This window comes from Hevea brasiliensis, chromosome 3 (genome assembly GCF_030052815.1).
Source record: "Hevea brasiliensis isolate MT/VB/25A 57/8 chromosome 3, ASM3005281v1, whole genome shotgun sequence".
Classification (NCBI taxonomy): Eukaryota; Viridiplantae; Streptophyta; class Magnoliopsida; order Malpighiales; family Euphorbiaceae; genus Hevea; species Hevea brasiliensis.
In genome coordinates this window covers 102,312,656-102,338,692 of record NC_079495.1, presented here as the reverse complement: position 1 = coordinate 102,338,692, position 26,037 = coordinate 102,312,656, and the positions used below count along the sequence as shown (strand labels likewise).

General features: G+C 33.4%; 1 protein-coding gene across 1 annotated transcript; it reads left to right on the top strand.

Moving 5' to 3' along the window:
* Window positions 1-433: 433 nt before the first annotated feature.
* Window positions 434-16,234, top strand: LOC110660407 (protein EXPORTIN 1A). The gene is made up of 25 exons (XM_058143387.1): window positions 434-1,106; window positions 2,006-2,122; window positions 2,690-2,782; window positions 2,897-2,968; window positions 3,297-3,404; window positions 3,482-3,564; window positions 4,078-4,216; window positions 4,328-4,396; window positions 4,482-4,559; window positions 4,707-4,769; window positions 4,870-4,914; window positions 6,161-6,268; window positions 6,375-6,473; window positions 9,125-9,328; window positions 9,805-9,864; window positions 10,006-10,116; window positions 10,357-10,454; window positions 10,631-10,739; window positions 11,620-11,685; window positions 11,799-11,897; window positions 11,986-12,066; window positions 12,207-12,296; window positions 12,615-12,700; window positions 12,836-12,980; window positions 16,223-16,234. The coding sequence occupies exons 1-25, from the start codon at window positions 993-995 to the stop codon at window positions 16,232-16,234; spliced, it is 2,349 nt and encodes a 782-aa protein (XP_057999370.1). The 5' UTR covers window positions 434-992.
* Window positions 16,235-26,037: the final 9,803 nt, after the last annotated feature.

Here is a 26,037-nt window from a genome sequence, read left to right as displayed (position 1 = left end):
TTTTGAAGAAATATTCTACGTACGTTAAAATTTATTAAGGAGTTTAATCATTTAAAGGAAAAAAAGCCTTTTTTGTTTCAAATTTCAAACTTTCAATTGCTTTCGTGGTTTGCTCGGGTCCAAAATGGCCCATGGCCAAGCCACGGGGCCGAAGATCACATACCATACAAAGCCCAAAAATACGTATTATACCTGTAGTGGTGCGCACTCCTCTAAATTAAAGAAGACAAAAAGTGGACCCACTGGTATGGCGAAACACAAGATACACTTGAATCCGTGTAACTACACATATGGGTCACCACCACCACTCTATTCCACTTTGACCCACCATCGCACCTTTTAGTACCTTCCCTTTTACCACTGGTACTTTAGTACTGTACCCTTCAACGCCACCGTATTTATAGACTCTATCTCAAGTCTCAACTGATGGAAGAAAAACAAAGGAAATAGTAAAATTACGTCTGTCTCTACACAATTACTTTACTTGATTTGTTATTAAATTCACCCGGCACTCGGACTCCCTCTCTCGCGAAACTGCACTGCAGCGCTCTGACCTGTCACAACCAAGCTCCCTCACCCCTTCCATCGCTCAATGTTAGCGCCCTAAAATCTTTAACTTGCAAAATCAAAAACCCTCACTGGCACTGCAACACTAAAACCCTTTTAAGTTATTTAATTTTAATAAAGTCTATTCCAGCTTCCAAAGGTCTATTTTTCTCTCCCTCTGCTTATATTTCAAGCAGTCTTCTGTGTCTTATAATATATATATGTATCCCTGCTTCCTCTCGCTCTCTCTCTCTCTCTCTCTCTCTCAACTGTTTATTGTTTTCAACAATAACATATAAGCCCTCACTCCCCACCCCCCCCTTCCTTCCTTTTCTCTAGAATTTCGCTTTTTTTTTTTTTTTTTTTTTCTCTCTTTTAGGGTTTGGTTGTTGCTGTTACAGTTCCAGGGTTTATTAGTGCCCGAGTGTGTCTCTGTTTTTGATTTAATGGCGTCCTTGGCTATGGCCGCCGAGAAGCTTAGAGATTTAAGCCAGCCGATTGATGTTTCTTTACTCGATGCTACTGTTGCTGCATTCTATGGCACTGGATCTAAGGAAGAGGTGAGGTTTGCTTTCTTTGTTTCCTCCTATTTGGTTCCCGAGAAAGCGAGGAGCGCACTGACGGAAAATTGAACTTTTCAGTCTTTTTAGGGGGTTTTCAAATGCTTGAGCAGTCTCTTTCGAGTTCTGCTTGCGTGTGAATTCATTGACAGTGATGTAGAAGTCGGACTTGTCATCTTAGGTTTTTTGAAACGCATGAAGATTTGCATTTAGTTCCATTGGGCCGTTTGCTTTTTTATTTTTATTTTTCTCTACCGGTGCTGTTTGGCTGCTGGCAAAGTGGGAATGGTTTAAGCAAATGGGTTTAAGGTTTAAAGAGCTTGAAATTTTTAATGAAGGATTTAATTTTTCTCTGTCTTTTCATCTTTTGTTTGCTTCCCTGGGGAGTGCGAGGAACGCCAGGGAAATAGAATTGCTCAACCCTAGTGTTCTCAAAGAAATTTTGTTAATGCATGTTGAGAACATTACTGAGCCATTTTCGGGAACTCTCTTTCTAATTTGAAATCAGTGAAGAATTGTTGTTCCCTGGCGCTTGCGCCACTCTGATATGGCATTCCTGCTTTTTGGTGTAATGCAATGTCTCACTGAATCAGGAATTTTGGTTCTTCTTATCAAACCAAGTATTTGTGCTTAGTTTTTTCTGAGATTCTTAGTGCAGTTCCAGTTTTGCTTTACTGTTGAATATCTTCAATTTAGAGCTATTTTTTACTGAAGACTTAATTTATTTGTCATTTGTCGTAGAAATTTAATCTTTTGGATTCTCTTAGTGTTTCTGTGATAACGTGGTTGCTTGATGAATTGTAAGTCTAGCTTGTGACGTGCACCGTTTTTTTTTTTTTCACCATATGGCTAACTTTTCGCCCTATTTTTTCTTTTGCTTTTTACCCCTGTGGTGACAGAGGGCTGCTGCAGACCGGATATTGCAGGATTTGCAAAGCAATCCAGATATGTGGCTCCAAGTTGTGCACATTTTACAAAATACAAAGAATCTAAACACCAAATTCTTTGCCTTGCAGGTCAGTTGCAGTGTGCTGTTGCATTTTAAATGAACTCAAGATCATTTGATAAAAAGGTTTTACTTAAATATTGACATCATAGTTATATATTAATATAGTAGATATTATGCGCCCTAGTGATTAGGTCTCTATTGGAAACCATGAATCAATTGTTGAGGGGATACATTTGTGGTTTGGTGTTTTAGATAATTAATTATGACTGAGTAACTACTGATTTTGTGGTAAGCATATCTTATGAAAGGCTTTAATTGTGCTTCTGTTAGCCTCAAATAGCATGGTGGGGGCAATCAAGTGTTTGTATGGGACAGCCAGAAAACATTAATGTCTTTTAGGTGTATAACCATTTGTATGAAGCTGAAAGTCTGTAGATGCAGCATGAGGTGTAAAATGACCTATTTCTTTTCTTCTTTTGTGACTATAGTAGAGGTCTGGATGCATATTCCTTCTGTTCTTATTTTCCACTTAGTAAAATGAAGTAAAAAAATACCTTTCACTGGAATGGTGAGTTTCGGCCGACATATTGCAGTAATGCAGTCTTGTAGACAGATTAATCTTTATTGCCTACAGGTCCTCGAAGGTGTTATAAAGTATAGATGGAATGCATTGCCCATTGAGCAACGGGATGGAATGAAAAACTACATTTCTGAAGTCATTGTACAGGTATTTATTTGCAATGGTTGTGATTGAAAGGGAGCTTGATTATTGTTTTTTCTCTTAAATTTCTGCTAATTTCCTGTTATTCACATTTCTTCTCAATTGCACTCTCTTGTATAGCTTTCCAGTAATGAGGCTTCTTTTCGACTGGAAAGGCTATATGTCAACAAGCTCAATGTAATTTTGGTTCAGGTATGACTTGTTTGCCTCAATAAAATAAGAATTTGTAGGCAAACTAATCTTTATTACTATTGAGATTTCTAGTTTGATATTTTTGCAATAAGATTATTGCAACTGAAGAAAGATACACTGATTATCTGTATTTTCTTTTTGCAAACTGTTCTTTTTCTGAGACATGTTCTGCTGTTATTTTTCTGTCTGATTCTATGCATGTTTCCTGCAAATTAATTGTTCTCTTAATACATTTGTCAATGAATTTTGATTTTTTTTTTTTTTTTGTGTCTGAATTCAAGTTATTAGCTATTTTGTATTTAGATTTATTGCTACACTGGTTGAACAGATATTGAAACACGAGTGGCCAGCTAGATGGAGAAGCTTTATTCCTGATCTTGTAGCTGCTGCAAAAACTAGTGAAACAATTTGTGAGAATTGCATGGTTATATTGAAAGTAAGTTTGTTGCCATATCATCTTTCTTAGAATACTTTTTTTGTTATACATGAGTAACATAAGCTGTTATATGCCAGCTTCTAAGTGAAGAAGTTTTTGATTTCTCTCGCGGGGAAATGACTCAACAGAAGATCAAAGAGCTTAAACAATCACTAAACAGGTAATTGTGTTAGGCTGTTGTTTCTTTTAACTGTCTGTACAGGTCCAACCTACTTTTGAACAGTTGCAAATTGTGAGATGGGTTCTGTGTTTCTCTGGCTGGCAGCTGAGGGATGGGGCATGTTTAACTCATTCCATTGTTTTTAGTACTGCACTCGAAGAAGTTTAATTAACTTTTAAATGTATCTATTCTAAGTTGATCTGTTATGACTGTGGTTGGGCTGGTTGTGAAATTTATCATTCCATGATGTAAAGCTTTCCCTTGAACCAAATACCCATGTGGCAGTTCTTCTTGTGTGTTGTGACTAAGCAACATCTTCCTACTCGTTTTCTTTTTGTCAATTTTGCATGAATTATTTTTGAAGTTCAGTTGAACAAAGTGGGTTTTAATTTTTTTAATAAATTTTAATCATTTCAAGCCCCTTCAATTTTGTATTATCAACATCTTCTCCTTAAATTTTATATTTAATCTTATGAATTGCTTTTGATAAGGATTGTGTTTGGGTGTTTACAGTGAATTTCAACTCATCCATGAGTTATGCTTATATGTACTATCAGCCTCTCAAAGAACTGAGCTTATTCAGGCAACATTGTCCACCTTGCATGCATTTCTTTCCTGGATTCCCTTGGGCTATATTTTTGAATCCCCACTGGTATGTATAATCTCGCATATATTGTTGGATAGAAGTATGACTTTAGCTGTTATCTTGATAGTTCTCTTGATATATGCTTACATCACATACATTTTCTGCTGTGCGATACAGCTGGAAACACTTCTGAAGTTCTTTCCTATGCCATCATATCGAAATCTTACCCTCCAATGTTTGACAGAGGTAAACTACACCATTACAAAGGATAATATATTTTCTTTGCTAATGAGTTGTTATGTGCTGATTATTCTGGATCTGATGTTTACAGGTTGCAGCTCTGAATTTTGGAGACTTCTATAATGTGCAGTATGTTAAGATGTACAATTTCTTCATGGTCCAATTACAGGTGGGTGGGACATTTTTATCCAGAAATAGAATTCATCTTTCTGCATTTTAATATGATTGTGAATTTTCTATTGCCAATAGTCCTAAGGTATTGCCTTTTTTTTTTTAATATATTTGTGTTGATTGAATTCTGTTGTATTTTCTTTAGGCCATTCTTCCACCAACAACAAACATTCCAGAGGCTTATGCACATGGTTCTAGTGAGGAACAGGTTAGTATTTCATTATTTTGCTTTCTCACCCAATCCCTTTAGGGATCAACACAATATATTTAGATTTTAATTGTTGTCTTTGTTGTCTTTGTTTCTTCAGGCATTTATTCAGAATTTGGCATTGTTTTTCACTTCATTTTATAAGGTAAGTTTCCTTCCTGATTTGGTTGGTTCTTTTAATGCAAAACCGGTAGGCATAGGCTTAGAAACACCAATGTAATATGTTGAAACTTCTCTGCATGTGGGGAGTTTTTACCTTGTACTTATTATGATTAGTTAGTAATTTCATTTTTACAAATTTTGTATTCTGTGTCCAAGTTAAGTAAAATGGATTGATGACTGGGTGAGGGAGAGTGATTGCATCGAAGGAGAAAGGACTTGTATTAGAAATGGCAGTACAGTATAAAATAGGTTATCAGAAATATTATAATTTGTGAACTTAACTCGGAGAATATGGCCCTGTATAAAGCTGTATCAAGGAAAAAAAAAAGATGAATGTGGCTTTCCCTAACTGGCCTAGGTTTAAGGGCTCATTGAATGGAGTTCGGATTGGTACTCAATTTCTATGGCATTCAACAGACTAATGATAATTCTCATTTTAATATTCTTGTTTCTAATTCTGTGCTTAGTTGGTCTTTAATTATTAGTGCACTCTAGGAAAACTTACTATATGGGTTTGTAATCAAGGGCATGCCCTGAGGCAGCATGTTGTGCATTACCAAAGTGCTGTATCTGGAACTCTGTCAGTTTAGCATTTGCCAGGAGTGGAAAAATCTCTGCTAGTGATGCATTAACACAATGGAAATAATGCTCAAGTCATACCAGTGTTTTGCTCATTGCTTGGGACATACTGTGCTTTTTTTAACTGTTGATTGTTCAGATTTGTGGTCTCTAAGTGCTAAATTGTTGTATATTGTAGAATATGCTTGTGGGTGAATTGCATGAGATATTCATACCTTCTTCTGAATGAGAAATGTCTGCCTTGCGTAATACGGGAGATATACAGCTTGCTCTGTGCTTTCAAGTCTACACCTTAAAAAATATTAGACTTTGGCACTTGAATCACACTTTTGACATATTGAATTCATATGGATGATAACAGTGTTTGTGGTTTTATGTATGCTTGTAGATCGGTGTTTGCCTTCGTATGCTCCTTCCTTGCAACATGTTGCAATCTTTTTCAACCATAGTTACTTGAAATTTTGCATTGTTGTTAATTTGCTAAATTGTTGAATCTGGTGCAACATTTTGGTGAATGTACAGCTTGAATGTTCATTCCTTACTATGTGCCTTGCATTTAGACCTCTATATGGTATTAGCAGCTGAATTTAACCTTCAATGCCTGTTGAAAAGGCATTGATGATAACTTGCTCTTTTTTTTTTTTTTGCAGTCTCATATTCGAGTGCTAGAGGCTTCACAAGAGAACATATCGGCATTGTTGAATGGTCTTGAATATCTAATTAATATCTCATATGTTGATGACACAGAGGTTTTTAAGGTAAAGCGTTCTCTCCTGCAACCAACCATACCAGTTCTCCCTTTCTTGAATAATTTCTTTATCTTGTAATGTGATTTGAGTCCTTGCTGCCTCAAATTGTTTACAGGTTTGCTTGGACTATTGGAACTCGTTGGTTTTGGAGCTCTTTGAGGCACATCATAATTTGGATAATCCTGCTGTAACTGCAAACATAATGGGATTCCAGGTATGGTGTATATTTTTTGTCTTATAATGGCATTGTTGTCATTTTATGTTAGGCGATCTGTTATTAGTGACAGAGCCAAGATTTTTCTTCAAGGGGGGTCACACAGCGCATGCACACACACAGGAGCACGCATGCACACACGCATGAGCACGCATGCACCTGTATATATGTACACGTGTATACATATATATGCTAATTTTTTTCCATAATTCCATATTCATTTAAATGCATGACATAAAATTGTAAAATATGTTAGATATAATATTGATAATTTATCGATGTTGATTCATAATTTCATATATAATAAAATGTTAGCCCATGCTTTGTGCAGGTTATTTATTTATTATATTATTTAATACGTCAACTAATTTTTATTTGATTATTTATTATGATAAAATTTTCTTATCTATCCACCTTATATGAATATATGTATGTAAAATATCTATTTATTTATTTATCATTTAACTTTGTTATGAATTTGTGATTAATTAGTTCATTTTAGAAAATAATTTTTAGAACGAATTGTACTGAATTTCTTATCAATTGAATTCCAATTTATTAGTTAGATGTTAGTTATATCAGAAAAATGAATTTAGTTATGTTGGTAAATTATTAAGACATTCTCTTAAAGTTCTAGAATTATATATATACTTTCACTATACTTTTAAAAATTTTCTATGTTAAGAGAAAAAGATGAAATGTAAGTTAATAAAGAAAAATAAGGTTTGTACAATTATTTTTTAAATGTAACATAATTTTCTAAGTCTAATAAGAAAAAAAAATAACTTATATATGCAATGTGGAAGTATATCTTTATTTAGGACCTTTGAACTAAACATTAATTCCATTAATACTAAAAAATAACATGTTAAAATTACAATTAAAAAGCTTTTTAAAATTTTTTGTCTAAATTCAGCAGCAAGACCGTATTTACCAGACTTGATGGAGTGGACCCGCTAATTACTGCAATTTGGTATGTTGGTTCCAATTAGCTAGGGAATGCGACCCAAGTCACCAAAATGAGTGATCCAACACCTCAATAAAAATTACAGGGATTGCTCTCGCTTACTTGGAGAGGGACATGCAGTAGTTGTCTTTGATGATGGGAGGAAGCAATGGACTCTGCTGGCGTAGGGATGCTTGAAATCTTGCAAGATGAACAAAGGGTTATGGGTGGAGGGGTCTTCAATGTGGAGTCTCCATTGGTTACGTTAGTCATTGTGATTAAGAATGTAAGGATCATAGAGAATGAAATTTGATACCAGATTATGGATCAAGGATCCAGCTCCCTTTTAAATCTTTGTTCCTTTTATATATACACCTTGTTGGAGATATGGTGATTGAGACAAGTGGTGTCCTTTGATTGGTGGAGTAGGTGTAATCAGAGAGACTTCAAGTGGTTAACGTGTTGAAGTCTACTAAGTACCTTTGGGATTGTCTGAGATATCTTTTTGCAAACGTTTGGTGTATGCTTCATTTATTGTAGAATGCTGTCAAATCAGTAGTTTGCAATTTACTGATCTCTTACCTTGGTATGAGTCACCTTTTAGGCACCAACTTGATGTAGGTTTCAATGAGCTCTCGATCAAACTTTTAGTGTCTCTAATAGATTGGTGACTGAACTATGAAGACACGTGTCAACAACTTGAATGATGACTTATTTTGGCCGTATCATTTAGTCGAAATAGGGGACACCATTAAGGCTTCTTTAAATCAATCCATAAAGCCCAAAATTATATGTCCTATTGCATTTTGCAACTGATATTGTTAAATTTCAGCTAAAATCTCATTACATTTAAAATATTATTATATTTTTAAATTTAATTGATAAAAAGTTAATAGTCTATTAGAAAAGTAATAGGTTTTTAGGGTTCCTTTTTATTTGTATTGATCTTGCAAAATGTACAAATTGTAAAGAAAATATAAAAAATAGAAGAATTATTATTTGATTTGGTGTTTTTGAACCTGGGTATTATACTAATTAAGTGTACTTATTGTACCGCAATCTGAATTGATATAATTCATGTATGAGTTCAGAATTAGTGTACCAACTAAGCCTACTGACTACCCCTCGAGTATCCTATATCTGAGTGGCGTACCGCTTACCCATAGCATGATCGAAGACGAATGGTGTTTCAGGTAACCATGCGTTTACGCTATAAAATATTAATGCACCCCATAGAAGAACAAAGTTGTGGCAGTCTGCCCCTTCACAAACCACACCACACCACACAACCCCAAATCCCCCACACCCGTGCCCCCCCCCACTGTACACACACCCACCTCTCCTCTCTTCCTTCTCCCTTTATCTTTCTCTCTTTCTCTCGTTTGGCCATACCCTTTTCCTGTTTAACTTGTGTTTTTCCTAATTTACCTATATGCATGCATTCATGTTACAAGCTTTGGATATTGATGGGACTTGGTGTTTGGCAAAGCTAAATGGTGAAAACATGATTCATATAGCCGACTCCAACTAGTTTGGGATTAAGGCTTGGTTATTGTTGTTGCAGCATGCATTCATGTGATGTGCATCTAAGAGAAGTTCTTGTTTTTTTTTTTTTTTTCTGAATTTCTGATTTCTTTGTTTTGTACTATATGCCTGCTATTTATTGAGGTTACTTACCTCAGGATGTGTCTATGTATTGAAGCAGATGCCTTTGCTTCATGGTATGGTTGATGGCTTAGGCTCACAAATATTGCAGCGGAGGCAGCTTTACGCTAATCCCATGTCAAAGTTGAGAATGCTCATGATTTGTCGTATGGCAAAACCTGAAGAGGTACTCATAGTTGAAGATGAGAATGGCAACATTGTTCGGGAAACTATGAAGGACAATGATGTTCTCGTTCAATATAAGGTAGTAATTCTTTATGTCTCATGTGAATACAATCTGTGATAGACATTGAATATGGATGTGAACCTTTTCTGGAAGCAAGTTGTACTTCCCTAATGTGTAATGTTTGGGCAATGGTTTTTGGATTCTGGATCTTATTTGAATGTCAAGCAAGAAAATATACTTAACTGTTAAGCAAGTTGCAGAACATGATTTAGGAATGTGATTTCTCTTATTTACAAGCGGTAGAGAAGTGGGTTGTGTGCGTCCATATTTTTATTTTATTTCTACACCATCAGAGGCCAGGCCAACCAAATCTATTCAGTGGCTGGGGCTCAAAGTTAAACTGTTGTTGAATAGTAATGTATTCACTTTCTAAATTTAAAAATAGAAAATTGATGCTCTAGTGGTTTTTGTGTTGTGATTAATTTTCTTGTTATGGGCTGTTGGACATCTTTTCTTTCTTGCTGCTATGCGTAAAAAAAAATTCAATTGCGCAGATAATGAGAGAAACCTTGATCTACTTGTCTCATCTCGATCATGAAGACACTGAAAAGCAGGTATTGGTTTGTGTCATACTTGGATATTATATTATTTCTTTGAAGGTGCTTATAGTTGTTGTCTTTTATTGATTTCTGTAGCTGTTTTCATAAATGTGAATGCCAACAGCTTGAGAACCCTTAGTGTTTTTTATAACACAGATGCTGAAGAAATTAAGTAAACAATTGAGTGGTGAGGATTGGAGTTGGAACAATCTAAACACTCTATGTTGGGCAATAGGATCCATTTCTGGTTCTATGATGGAAGAACAGGTAGCTGGTCTATAATTTTTCTGTTTTTCTGATTATACTTCTAGGTGATGGCTTGGTTCCTTTAACTTAATTATGAATGCTTTGATAGCATCTTGAAATGCTTAATACTGTAACTAATATTATCCATTTGTATTTTGACAATTCAATACTTGTGTATAATGTGCTTATTTTTGTAAAAGTTGTCATTTATTTTCTATGATGCAAGTCTTGATGTGTTACAACATCTTGGTTTCTTGGCAGGAAAACAGATTTCTGGTGATGATCATTCGTGATTTATTGAATTTGTGTGAAATAACAAAGGGAAAAGATAATAAAGCTGTTATTGCTAGTAACATCATGTAAGATTTCATGATCATAAAGATTTTTGTAGCATTTTTATTTAACACTCTCTATTATGTGTTTTTGGGTGGAAAACATTCTCTATTATTAAATTACATTGAATTTCCAATATCAGTAACCTCATTGAGGAGGACAAGGTTTGAATGTTATTTATCTTTGTTATTTCTGTATGCAGGTATGTTGTTGGGCAGTATCCGCGATTTCTTAGAGCCCATTGGAAGTTCTTGAAAACTGTTGTCAATAAGTTGTTTGAGTTTATGCATGAAACACATCCGGGAGTTCAGGTTGTTTTTGTTTTTGTGGTCCTTTACATTGCTGTATTTACATGCTGCATGCTGGATTTTTTTTTTTTTTTCCTTCCATGATTTATAGGCTGTAATCTCGCCAAGTGGAGCTAGTTTGGAGGCACGCCTGTGTTCAGCTTGAATAGTTTTTCAAACCATTGAGCTCAAACTCAGCCCATAGTTATTAAAGGCGCGCCTCAGGCACGCCTCAGGCTCAAGGCTCACCAGGCTCGAACCCTAGCGCCTTATGCGCCTAGGTGTGCGCCTTTGTTCCAGGCACAAGGTTCTGGAAATGCATGCCTTCTTTATTTCCATCTTTAGCGAGTACTTCCATTGGCAAAAAGGACTACCACTTAAAACTCAAACTAACAAACCCAATTCAAGATATATGCCAAAGAAAAAAAAGAAAAGCATCACATTTATTTGACTTTTATGGATTATTTAAAGTTTTTACTTTTGCGCCTCACCTCGCTCAAGCGCGCGCTTGCGCATTGCGCCTTGCGCCTAGGCTCCAAGACTCCTTGGCGCCTTAGTGCGCCTTGAGCCTTTAATAACTATGACTCAGCCTAACACTTTGAGTTTGAAGCTGACAAAAAGTTTCAGGCTGATGATTTGCAAGCTTGGGACTAGCCCATTTAGTGCACCCGCTCTTCTCTTTCTCAATCTCTTCGTTGGAGTCCTCAGCCCAGGCCAGCCTCACGAAAACTGGCCAGAAAATTGTGGGCTAAATAATCCAGATTTTAGTCTACTGTAATATAATTTGAAGTCTTTTTAAGTATTGCTTGCCTAGTGATTGCTATTAGTTACATATGGTTTTTTGCTGGATTCATTGGGTCTCTTTTTCATGACCATTTATGACTTGCACATCAATGTCTTCCAGGATATGGCCTGTGACACATTCTTGAAAATCGTTCAGAAATGCAAACGGAAATTTGTTATTGTCCAGGTAAATCTGTTTGCCTTGGAGTGCTCTTCTTTCATGTAGAATTGCACATATTTTTTCCATTGGAGTTAATCATCAAAAAGAGGCAATTGAGAATTTGCTTAACTTCTTGCCAGGTTGGAGAAAGTGAACCATTTTTGTCTGAACTGCTGTCAGGCCTTCCAACAACTGTTACTGATCTTGAGCCTCATCAGATCCATACATTTTATGAATCTGTATATTTCATGCCTTGATAAAAAAGCTTAGGCACACACATCTTTGTGTTGTGACCATGTGACATTTGCCTTTCCCTTTCTTATTCAGGTAGGGCATATGATTCAAGCCGAACCTGATCCGCAGAAGAGAGATGAATACCTGCACAGATTGATGGATCTTCCAAACCACGTTTGTTTTGATTACAACTCTCTCTCTCTCTGTGTGTGTGTGTGTGTGTGCGTGTGTGTGTGCGCGTGTGGGCTTCTTTGATTGTTGAAGAAAGTATCAAGTGCTGTACCCTGAGGCTTATGATCCAACTCCTTTTGCAGAAATGGGCTGAAATCATTGGGCAGGCACGCCAGAGTGTTGATTTTCTGAAAGATCAAGAAGTGATCAGGACAGTTCTCAACATATTGCAGGTATGGCCCTCCATTCAAAATTTGACTTTCTATTATTTATTCAGGCATTTTGCTGAAAAGAAAAAAAATTCAATTGGTTGCTCTTCTGACCAACGGATTAAATGATACATATGCAGTTGTCATGAAATTGCATGGTGTTATATCAGTTTTTCACTGTAGCATAATATATTTGGTTACTTAGCTCACTTGCTGTTGGTTTTTTCCTGTACAACTCTTATTTCTATAATGTCATTCAACTGAAGGATTGAATATAATTCTTGTAAGTTTGAATGTTTTGTGATGATCTTATTTTTTATTCAAGCCATTGTTGCTTTGCAGACAAATACAAGTGTTGCTAGTTCTTTGGGAACATATTTCTTGTCCCAAATCTCTTTAATCTTTCTGGACATGCTTAATGTGTATAGGTATGCTATCTAAAGTTATTATTTAGACTTTTCTAACCTGGTAAGCATTGCTCAGAACTTGTCAGGCTTAAAGAAAATTTACTAACCTATTGTTAAGTAATTCATGTTAGTCATACGGTTTCAATTATTTGGCAGAATGTATAGTGAACTTATATCAAGTAGCATTGCCGAAGGAGGTCCGTATGCATCTAAAACATCCTATGTGAAGCTTTTAAGGTCAGTTAATTATTATTATTATTATTATTATTATTATTATTTTGCATTTGTGGATCTCCTAAAAGTTTGTAGAATTTAATTTTTGTTTCATCAAAAAGAGAGAAACTTAATTGAGGCATTTTGGACAAGGCTGAAGACTGAAGATTCAGATTGGGAAGCGTAATTTGAAGCTCCCCAATGATGCCTCCCAATCCCGTTCTTGATCCTGCTTCTTGATACCAATTACTATGCTAGCAGAGAATTTGCCTTGCCTGAATGCTAGAGAACTGTAGTTCTGTCACTTTTTGCAACAATTATAAACAAGTATGTAACCATGGATAATATGTGTGTTTGTCTGTGTGTGTGTGTGTATAAATATAGATGTAAATACATTTGTTATTTTCTTCTTCATATTATAATCTATCCTATCTATTTTTTCAATTAAAAAAGATTTACTATTTTTTATTTTTTGAAATTACTGAAATATTTCACTTTATATATATAATTTATTTCTCTTTATTTTGATAATGCATTATCAATAATTGAATTTGGACTTTTGACTTTCTAAATTTTGGTAAATTTGAAAAAAATTCAAAAAATGAACAATGTAAATAATGAATCAAATAAAATTGTAAAATGAAAATGTAAAAATTGTAAATATATATGTGTGTAATTTATGTATATGCTAATTGTATCAAATGTAATGTCTTAATTTGTGTATGTTGCTAATTTTTTGTATGTATTTTCTTAATTGTTATGTTGTTGTTTTTTTAATTTGTTGTTGTTTTTCTTTTGTGTATTTTTTTTTTCTTTTGTTTTGTTTTTTATTTTTGTTTGTTGTGTTTTTTTTTTTTTATTTTTTTTTTTGTTTTTTTTGATTGTTGATTTTTTTTTTTTTTTATTTTTGATAGATGATTTTTGTTGAATTTTGAGAGATTTTTTAATTTTTTTTTTTTTGAACTTTTTTTTTGGTTTTTTTTTTTTTTGGCTTTGTTTTTTTTTTTTTTAATGATATTTTTTTTGAATATTTTTGTTATGATGTTTTTTTATGTTTGATTTTTATGAGAATAAAATTTATAAATTATTAACAATTGATAAAAAAATTGATAAAAGTAATTTTATTGATAAATTTAATTTAAAATAAAAATTTTTTGTAAAAATTTTTTTATTATTTTTAAATTATGCAATTGAAAATACTTTTTTGATATTTTATTTGTTTTTAAATCATTTTTCAATGTTTGTTTGAATTGTTATCATTGATATGTTATTTTATAATTTATTCATGTGTATGTTTTATTTGAATGTTGTGTTATATGTATTAATGTTATGTTGATTTGGTGTAATGTACATGATTTGTTTTTCCTGTACATGCCATTGTTATTTTTTTGAATATCTTATATTCTTGCTCAATATCTGTGTCAGGCCTTATGTTTTTTTTTTTGTTTTTATGGTTTTTTAAATGCATTGTTTTGAACATTTTAACTTGTATTTTTGTTTTTTGATTATTTTTGAACAACAATTTATGCCTTTTGTTTTATTTATGTGATTTGATTCACTTGTAACTTTGACTTGTTTATATTAATGTGAACACTAAGTACTTATAGAGAACAATCACTTAACTTTTACTTTTCAAAATTTTTTGATTGTTTGAAGATGAATTTCAAACTTGAATAGAAATTTTTTTTTTTTTTTGCATAATTTGAACTTTGATTATTTGAATTTTTTTTTCATTTTTACATATTTTATTTTTATTTTTTTTTTCATGCATTTGCTTTTTTTTTAAATTTTTTTTATTTTTTGTTGTTTTTGTTTCATTGTTTTGTTTTAATTTGAATCATTGATTTTTCATTTTGTTTTCTCAATTACATCATATTCATATCTCTTTATTTATTCATATTATTATTTACATATTTATAATTATTTATATATATTATTAACATTATAAATTATTTTTTATATATCTTTGTAATATAAAAATCTTATTTTTTATTTTAAAAAAAATGGTAATTTTTTTTATTTTTTTTTTTTTTTTTTATATTTTTTTTTTTTTTTTTTTTTTATTTTTTTTTTTTTATATTTTTTTTTTTTTTTTTTTTTTTTTTTTTTTTTTTTTTTTTTTTTTTTTTTTTTTTTTTTTTTTTTTTTTTTTTTATTTTTTTTTTTTTTTTTTTTTTTTTATTTTTTTTTTTTTTTAAATTTTTATATTTTTTATTTTTTATTTTATTTCTTGTTAATTAATGTTATTTATCAATTTTGATAAAATTTTTTGTTTTTTTTATTTTATTTTTTTTTTTTTTTTTTTTTTTTTAATTTTTTTTTCTTTTTTATTTATTTTTTTTTCTTTTTTTTCTTTTTTTTTTTTTTCTATTTTTATTTTTTTTTATATTTTTATTTTTTTATACTTTGTCTTTATTATTCTTTATACTTTTATATATTATTTTTGTTATCTTTCCTCTTTTCCCTCCCTCTTTCTCCTTCTTTTCTGCTCTAACTTTCTATTCTTGTTTTCTTGTCTATCATTGAAACTTCTGAATCTTAATGATTCATCATGAATGAATTCTCAATCTGTGGAATTGTCATATGCTGAACTGGTCTGAGAATTCTATTGTTTTTTTATTTGAACTTGAATGTAAATTTATTTTTTAATAATTTGAATTATTCTATATTATTTTTTCTTTTTATGCAGTTTTTGTAACATTTTTTTTCTCAGCAATTCTATTTTTTTGTCTTGAATTTCACATGTCAACATTTTACATCTTCACTTCTGTCTTTTACATTACTTTACACATTTACATTCTACATTTGTTCTAGTTTATTTTTTTTGTTGTTGTTGTTGTTTGTTTTTTGTTGGTTTGATTTTTTTTTTGGAAGTATTTTAGTCATTATTCCAGCATCAATTTTTGCATAATTTTCATGCAGCATTTACCCAAAATTTGCCATGCTCATTTTCAGGTTATAACACCTCCATTTACAGTTAATTTTTTTTTCAACTTTTTTTTATTTCATTTTTTTTTCACTTTTTTTTTTTTTTTTTTTTTTTTTTTCTTTTTTTTTTTGTTTTTTTTTTTTTTTTTTTTTTTAATTTTTTTTTTTTTTCTTTTATTTTTTTTTTTATTTTTCACTTTTTTCTGTTTTTTTGTTATTTCTTTCTTTTTTTTTCCTTTCTGCTTTTTTCAAAATAATTCTTTCTTCAGACAACTTCTTCAAACTTTTTTTTTTTTTTTTTCATCTTTTCTTTTTTTTTTTTCTTTATTTTTTTTCTTTTTTTATTTTTTTTTTTTTTTTTTTTTTTTTTTTTTTTTTTTTTTTTTTTTTTTTTTTTTGCAGGTTTTGAAGTGATTGTGGTATGATTTGTGATGGTTTTTTGTTGCAATTTTTGGTTTTTTTTTTGATAATGGTGATTTTTATGATTTAAAGATTTTTTTTTTGCAAGAGAGAGCTTTTTTTTTTTAGATTTAAGCTCTTTGAGAAGAGAAAGAGACAGAAGATGCTAAGAGAGAGAGAAAGATGCAAGAGGAGAGAAGGGAGATGAGAGATGAAAGATTTGAGCAGAGGATGAGATGGTAAGGATATGAATTTGAAATTAATATTTTTTTTAAAATTTTATTTTTAGATTTAACATTTTTACTTTTTTTTAAATTTTTTTAAATTTTTTGCAGTTTTTTTTTTTTTAACTTTTTCGAAATTTTCTTTGTGTCTTTTGTTTTTTGTTGTTAGGTTTTTGTTTTTCCAAAATTGTGTGAGGGTGCATTGCTATGAAAGGTATATCTATATAGGTGTGTTTGGGTGTAGAGTTTGGAAAATGTATATATTGATATCATTGTGTGTTTTTGTGGTTTTTTTGTTGATTTTTGATTTGGGATTTGACCTTTGTATTTTTGGTTTTGATTGATCATTTGACTTGATTTGATAATTCTTTTTAATTTTGTTATTTGCTGTTTTTTTGTGCTTCTTTTTATTTTTTTTTTTTTTTTTTTTTAAAATTTTTTTTTATGTTGTTTTTATTTTTTTTTTTTTTTTTTATTTTTTTTTAATTTTTATTTATATATTTTTATATTTTATTTCTTATTTTTTTATTTTTTTTTTTTTTTATTTTTATTTATTATTATATTTTTTTTTTTATTATATATTATTTGCAAATGGTATTGAATTTTATCAGCAAATATAAATATGCTGGGTTAATACCAATGTTGCACTTGTGGAGTAGCCATCTTGTGGTGTAATGATGATGTTGTCAACGGAGAAATTGAGTAACCAACAGTACAAAGTACAATGACTTACGACAACGACATTTATATTTATTACAATTGTGATTTGGATTTTGTTGATTTAATTATGGATTGGGCATGATGGGATGGATGGATTGGTGCAAATGGAGATGGGAGGAACTGCAAGTCTCTCTTGTACTCTCTACTTCTCTTACATCTTTCTTTTTTCCTCTATTATTCATATCAAATTCTATTTTTCTATATTATTTTATATTTAAAAAAGTAAAAAAAAAATCTAAAAAATTTAAATTATTAATAAAAAATATGAAAAAATTAAAAATTAAATTTAATAAAATAAAAAAAAAAATAAAATAAATTAAATTTTTTAAAAAATATATTTTATTTTAGAATTTTTAAATTTTATTTTAATTTTTTTTAAAAAAAATTTTAATTATTTAAAATTAAAAAAAAAAATAAAAAAAATTAAAAAAAAAAAATTATATAATAAAAAAAAATAATTATAAATAAATAATATAAAAAAAAAAAAAAAAAAAAAAAAAAAAAAAAAATAAAAACATTCCTAAAAAACTCCACCTAACCACCTCCCTTTCTTAATATTTTTTTAAAAAAAAAAAAAAAAAAAAAAAAAAAAAAAAAAAAAAAAAAAAAAAAAAAAAAAAAAAATAATTAATAAATATTTTTAAATTAAAATAAAAAAAAAAAAAAAAAAAAAAAATAAAAAAAAAAACAAATCTCAAATCTCTCAATCCCCTTATGAAAGTTTGGCTCAATGAAGAAAAATGGTTATTGTAATGTATGATCACTCTTTATGATGTAGCCATTGAAATTTTTACTCTAGCCATGTATAATTTTGGTCAACGATGGAAGAAATTAAAGGTGTATGCTTTGACATTTTCTAAAATGGTTCTCTCTATTGTCATGGTGGAGAAGAGAACGTAGAAAGATCATTAAAAATTACAATTTATGAATAACGTCTGCACAAAAGGCCTAAGAAATCTACCCCTTTTTCATTTTACATGTACCCTTTGGAATCTAGAAGGTCTACCTTGGACCATGAATATAGCTACTAAGGGAGAACTTATCTTGAGTCCATTAAGCACAAAGAGGGAAATGAAGGCCTTAAAAAGGAGATAAATTATTTGTTTTTTTTTTTGTGAAATTAACAACTATCATATACTTTGGCAAGATTTATAGGATACTACTGAAGAATGACTCACAAAAGCTGAAAGAAAAGGACCATGGTGCAAGAATCTCTATAGAGATGTCGGCCCAAATGACTCAGATTATGAAAACTTTAATTTGAATCTTAGTCAAAATTCTTTTTGACTAAAAAATAGTAGTTAAAGGCATAGGATTCTATTTCCTGCATTTGTTTGTGGAGATATTTGCATTAGATGCCTATCATATGTCTATATAATTATCTGTGCTAAAAATTAAGTGCGTTGTCTTTCTTTTTTTAAAAATGTTTGTACCATAAAGGCAATATAATAACTTTAGCAATAGTAATGGATATACCGTATCACGTGAACTGCACTATTTTTGTAATTTGTCTATTTTCCTCTCCTCCTCCGTGACAGGAGTCTTGCTTTTCTCGAATGAAATAAGAAACTAACTCATAAAACACTCTATCGATTTCTAATTCTTATCTTTCTCCTGACAAAAAAAAAAATATATATATATATATATTTCTCCGTTAAAATATAGGTATACTCTACACTTGCCTCTTCTAAAAGATTAAGCAAGGATAATTTAGTGAGCTAGTATCCTATCTAGATCCCTTCGATCTATGACGCTTAGGTTGTTACATTATAAGGAGTTGGAGTAACATCTCTGTGCTCAATCCTACAATTCGTATCACAATCAAGGTTACAGGTTTGAATCCTTGATAAGTACTGGGGGTGATTATTAGCGCTAAGCAGAGATAACTCCACAAGGATCACTGTATATCTTGGTATCGCATGAGCACTGCTATGCTTTATTAGATTAGAGAGCTATTGACTACCATTTGAATTTTTTTTAAAAATTTTTTAAAAACAAACTGTCACGACTCAACCTATGAGCCGGACCGGCACTAGGACCTGGGCCAGCCTACAACAGTATTAGCTCACAAAAATTCAAAATGGCATATTACATAGCTCTATAAACTCATATTTACACACAATTATACAAAGCATAAACTAGAAGCAAAGATGACAATGCAAGGACGAATATGGACCCTATTCTCCGCATGTGACTCCTTTTAGACTCTTCCCAATACTTTAGACATATATTTCTTATGAATCTGGAGCCTAAACTCTGATACCACATTTGTCACGACTCAACTTATGTGCCAGACCGACACTAGGACCTGGGCCAGCCTAAAGCCCCAGAGGCGCGTAGTAAGTCTAACTATTCCTCAACCCAACTCTAAGGCCCATTTGGGCTCAATTTCAAGAATTCAACCGGACAGAGTCCGACCATAAAATGGACCATTTAACAAGAAGTTTTTGACTCGCTCGACCTGTAAACACAATATATAATAAATTGGGGAGCTCAGCTCACCCTCCACATAATCAAAATGTCATAACTCAAATGGGAGCTCAACTCCCTCATCCAATCCCATCATGCATACAGTTAATAATTTTTCAGGTCCAACATAACTTTTATAATACAGGCCCAAAATAAAAATAAGTGCTTCTAATATATGCGGAGTCTAAAATTTAACTCAATTGTATAAAATACATTATATACTATCAATGGACCTGCGAAGAAGAAGAGCGGGTTAGCCACAACAAATAATCCTCCTATAGCCTGGAAAAATAGATGAATAGGAGTGAGCGTTCGAATCAGAGAGTAAAATACCAATTTTAATCATAATCTCTATAACTATCTAAAACTAATGCACCCTATGGAGTAAAATGTAACATCGTCATAATTTTCATATCATAACAACAAAAAAGTAATTTGGAGTACTCACACACCCAACACTGTCAAGCAATACATATATGAGAACTGATCCCCTATACAACTCTCTTAATCAAACCTCTGCCAGCGAGTGTCTCTCAAGCCGGACTTTCGCTTAATAAACCAAATGCGAGGTCCCAGCGAGTGTCTCTCAAGCCGTGTCTACCCCGAAGGATCGGGTCCCAGTGAGTATCTCTCAAGCCATGTCTACCCGTCCTGTCCATATCCAATACCATACCACACGCACGCCACGAACACACACTGCTCCAAATTAACACAAACAACATCCATGGCACTTCAACAATTATGAATGCAATATAAAACGTGCCTAGTGTTTAACTACATAGATACATATTTATAAATAATGCATGAGCATGCTTGAATATATAATAATATCGAAATTACAATTAAAATTAATATTTTACTCACAGACCTAAATTGATGTCACTATGGCGGCAGGGCGGAGGAAGAAGGCTATCCCGGCTCACCTGATAATTTTATTACAATTATTTAATATATTTGACTCAATACAAACTAAGAAAAGACCAAAGATATCCTAAGTCGTACCGAAAATCCGGCAGAGTCTCCTCTATACCTAGGACCTACCAAACCTGCAAAAGGGCTCAAAATGCACTTCCATATCCACAAATCACATATCCACAACTCAATCACATCACATAGCCCCTCCTGGGCCCATCCAAACAGTCAACAATCACAATGTGAAAAATTATAGTTTAGTCCTTATAATTAACCCTTTTTGCAAAAACTACCCAAATGAACTCTAAAAATTCTAAAACTTTGTCCTGATGTCCTTAGCATTATTACTAAGCTAATGCAAGAGGAATTATAATTTTCTAACCTACCATGAATATTTTATAGATTTTTAATCGAATTCAAGCATAGATAATTAAGAAAAAGTAAGGTTTGGGTTTACCTATGCCGATTCCGACCCTGGGAACGCGCTCAGGACATCTGACAATTGTGGGGTAGCTAAAATCTCGACCCAATTTTGAGACTTTTTCGGTAGCCTATTTGCCTGGCCCAAAATTTACAGACCCGGACAACCGTTGAATTTCTGAGAATTTAAGGTACCTACACGAAGCCTACAACACGGGGGTTAGTACAAAATTTTTATGGAATTTTCTAAGCTCATTTAGTACTCGGAAAAACACTACGAAGTTTCACGGGATCCATTGAAAAACGGTGTCAGAAAATTTTGAAATTGGTATTGTCGCGAAGCTCTCGACGAGTGGAGCACTCCGGTACTCTCGGTTTTTCTTGTGGGGTTCATGATTTGCGAGAAATTTAACCCAAAAGTCAAAATGGGCTAAAACTTCCTGGACAAAAATTGGACAAACCGGTAGATGGATTTTGATGTTCTTGGTGTCTATGGAAAGCTCTCGAGGTGTAGATGGATTTTGGCACAAGACCCAATCCAATTGGTCACCGGATTGGCCGGATTTTGGCCAGGAAGGTGAAATGCGCGCGCACACTGGGTGGGCTTCACGCTACGTTTCCGGTGGTCTGGAGGCTTGCTAGCAGCAGAGGAGAGGCGGGGGAGGTGCGCCGGAGTGTAGGGGAGGGCTGAGTGGTGGCTGACCGGCGAGGGGCAGAGGGAGGAGAGAGAACATGGGAGAGAGAGAGGAAACGTCGGGGACGCGCGAAGAGGAAAGAAAAAGAGGAAGAGGGCCGGTCCGATTCGACCGGTCCGATCCAGTCAGATTTGATTCAGTCGGTCCTATTCAGGACACAAAAATTTGAATATTTACTCTGCCTTGGGACCAAAAACGAGACCCAAAAATTTCAAAATTTTTCTATTAGAATTTGGCTAAGTTTTCTTCATAGAAATTGTTTCTTATTGTCTTAACTTTATTCTCCTTTTTGAATCACTCCATTTGGAGTTTTGTAGCTCAAGTTCTAGCCATTTGAATCATGGCTGCCGGATTGGACTTAAGCCAGATTTCAGGGTAAATTCTGGTTCTAGCAGTTTTAAGTCACCAAATTTGGGTGGCTAAATGACTTGGTTAAGGGCATATTTTAGGTTTGTGTTCTTCATGAAAGTTTTAGATCTATATCTTAGCTTTCCACTGGTAAATTTCAGGTCATTTAGACCTGCCTAACCAAAGTTATGGCCAAATGAACAGAATCATTTGGTCATTTTTTGTACAGGTCAGATTGCCAATTTCGGATTTGGTCAATTTGTTTACTAGGTTTTGGTCACTTTTTGGGCATGATTCCTGAATAAAAAATGTTCCATTTTGTGTCTATTTTCATTCCCAATTGGTCTCACACCAATTGGATTTGTAAATTTTCAGTTTTGGTCCCTGAAAGGGACCTTGGTCCTGCTGCCTGCTGGCTGCCCACAACCAATCCGAATTCAAGCCTAATTCTAACACTTCTAACATACCTCAAATGGTCACAAATGACCATTTTTCATCTCAAACAATGTTAAACACACCGTTTGACCATTTCTCAAAATTTTTGTCTCTAAACCCTAGGTGTCAAAACCCTAATTTTCATGTTTGCTCCATTCATGCAATTAAACTATATAAACCTCAACTACACCTTCAATCAAGCTTGCCTACCTTTTTAATTGTGTCAAAATCCATCAATTTCAAGTTATCTCTAAGCTGGCCGAATTTCACTATATTCCTCAATATGTTGTTTTTATTTTATTTTCATCAATACTAGTTCACTTCAAGTGCAAGTTCATGAATATAAAGAGAATTGAGGGGATTCTTAACTAACCTTTAAGGAAGTATTCCCAAAGCTTCAATTCTTCCACTTTCTTCTTCCTTTCTATTCACAAGATGCTTGCCAAGTTCCAAGAACAAAATTTACTTAAGGGAGTTAGGGCATGTATAGAATAAAATCAAGCTTTTAAAGGCTTGAAATGGTTGTTAATGGTGGAAAGAGATGGAAAAGAGAGATGGGAGTGATGGGGCGGCAATATGGATGAGGAAGAAGAACTTTTCTTTTCTTTTTTTTTCTCTCTTTTCTTTTCTTTTTTATGTCTGTAGGAAGACCACAAATTTTAATTATAATAATTATTGCATTATGCATGAGGTCATGCATGATGTCATCACTTTTTACTTTTCCTTTTTCTTTTTTTTTTTTTCTATTTAATTTTTCATTAGTTCTTTCATTTAATTCCCGATTCTGAAATTTTTTTTTCTCTGATTTTATTTGACAGTTAGGTCAGGAATCAGCTCTCGGGATCAATTGACCAAATTGCCCCTCGCCGGTTCAACCCGGTTTACAAATAATTTAATATTTCTTTTGGATCCTTGACCTAATTATTTGACTGGCTTAACAATTCTTTTTCATGATTTTCTCTTTTCCACTGTGTTCGCACTAGTCCTAAGGACCGCGGTGTCATATTTTACGGTTCAAAATTTGAGTTTAAATCGACTTCGCAATCCTTCCCGAGAAGGTCACCCATCGCTGTGACTCTCGCCTCATTTAACTTCTTATGTTCTGTTTTTCTTATTTATGCTTAACTAATTGGCAATTACTAATTATTTGTGTTTATGGCTTATTTAGTTGTCTTAAGTGTGGTTCTAATCCCCTTGATTATCTGGACTGACACTGGTCACCGGAATAGTGAAATATACCAGGCTATGCAAATAGGGGTGTTACATTGGAAGCCTGAGCATCCTGGTGGGTCAAGGTGAAAACCCGAGCTTGACCCCTACCCTGCATTACAGAATCCTGAAATTGACTTCTACCTCCTGACCTGCCTCCAAATCTACGTCCTCCTTGTCCTTGGCCCTGTTGGCCACTGAACTGGCTGTCTGCCATGCTGGAAGCACCAGGATATAATTGACGAAGAACATTTGCAATAGAACCCTGTGACCCCATCTGTGGCTCGCTGAACACTGGACATTCTCTAGCAAAGTGACCCTGCTGGCCACACCAGAAACATACTCCTGAACTCATCATACAAGGTCCTAAATGTCCTCTTCCACACTGTGTGCAAGGTGCCAAGGAGGATCCTGAACTAGACCTAGAACTGCTGTAACCCGAACTGTGACCACTGCTGGATCCATACCCTGGTGTAAATCCTCGAGATTTGTGTTTAAAACCACCCTTCTTGTTGCTTCTACCTCTTCATCTCTAATGACTTTGGCCGCCACTATCCGTGGTACCCGTGTAGGGAACACTTGAAGAACCCATTGCTTTATTCTTCTTTGCTCTTCTACTGTCATTTCCTGTATAGCTAATCTCAATCTGTCGGGCTCGATCAACTACCATATCAAAAGAATGATTAGACATCATGGCTAGGTTTGCATACCTCATGTCCAGCCCCTTTAGGAACCTCTTTACCTTCATACTTTCTGTAGCCACTGCTGTAGGGGCATACCTGCTTAGTTCCAGAAATTCTGTAGCATATTCATCTACAGATCTGCCATTCTGCCTTAAGGCCTCAAAGGCCCACTGTTTTTGATCTCTGAAGCTTTTTGGCACGAACCTGTTGATGAATAGTTCCACAAATTGGGTCCAAGATAATTCCTCAATATGAGATAGTACGTAGTCTGCCATCCACTGTCTTGGCACTGGCCCCAATACATGCTGCACACACTCTATAAGCCTCCTATCAGTCAACTGCAACTCCATCCCTGCCCGTTTGCAGGAATCCAAAAACTGATAGACATCGTCTGACACATCATAAGTACCAGGCACCAACTTTTTGAAATTAATTATTTGTTTGTAAGGTTCCCCTCTTGGTGCGGTGGACTGCTGCTGTTGGAGAGGGTGGACCATATACTGTGCCATCATATCGATGGTTCTCTGCAATCCGGCTAAAGTAGCTGCTATTGGGTCCATAGGACCCTGGGCCATAAAAGACTATTCATAAATTGGTGGCAGCTGCTCTTCTACTTGAGCAGTTCTAGGCCTCCTACCCCGCCTCTTCGAGGCAGGCGCATTATCCTGTGCCGACATCTCGTCAGGCACATCCTGTTCTAGTGCAGTGGCAGCTTTTCTGCTTCTACGCATTTTCCTGAAATTCAACAGTATTAGCCCACAAAAATTCAAAATGGCATATTACACAGCTCTATAGACTCATATTTACACATAATTATACAAAGCATAAACTAGAAGCAAAGATGACAATGCAAGGACGAATATGGACCCTATTCTTCGCATGTGACTCCTATTAGACTCTTCCCAATACTTTAGACATATATTTCCTATGAATCTGGAGCCTAAGCTCTGATACCACATTTATTATGACCCAACCTATGGGCCGGACTGACAATAGGACCTGGGCCAGCCTAAAGCCCCCGAAGCCCGTAGTGAGCCTAACTATTCCTCAACCTAACTCTAAGGCCCATTTGGGCCCAATTTCAAGAATTCAACTGGACAGAGTCTAGCCATAAAATGGATCATTTAACGAGAAATTTTTGACTCGCTCGATCTGTAAATACAATATATAATAAATTGGGGAGCTCAGCTCACCCTCCACATAATCAAAATGTCATAACTCAAATGGGAGCTCAACTCCCTCATCCAATCCCATCATGCATACAGTTAGTAATTTTTCAGGTCCAACATAACTTTTATAATACAGGCCCAAAATAAAAATAAGTGCTTCTAACATATGCGGAGTCTAAAATTTAACTCAATTGTATAAAATACATTATATACTATCAATGGACCTACGAAGAAGAAGAGTGGGTTAGCCATAACAAATAATCCCCCTATAGCCTGGAAAAATAGATGAACAAGAGTGAGCGTTCGACTCAGAGAGTAAAATACCAAATTTAATCATAATCTCTATAACTATCTAAAGCTAATGCACCCTGTGGAGTAAAATGCAACATTGTCATAATTTTCATATCATAACAATAAAAAAGCAATTTGGAGCACTCACACACCCAACACTGTCAAGCAATACATATATGGGAGTTGATCCCCTATACAGCCCTCTTAATCAAACCTCTGCCAGCGAGTGTCTCTCAAGCCAGA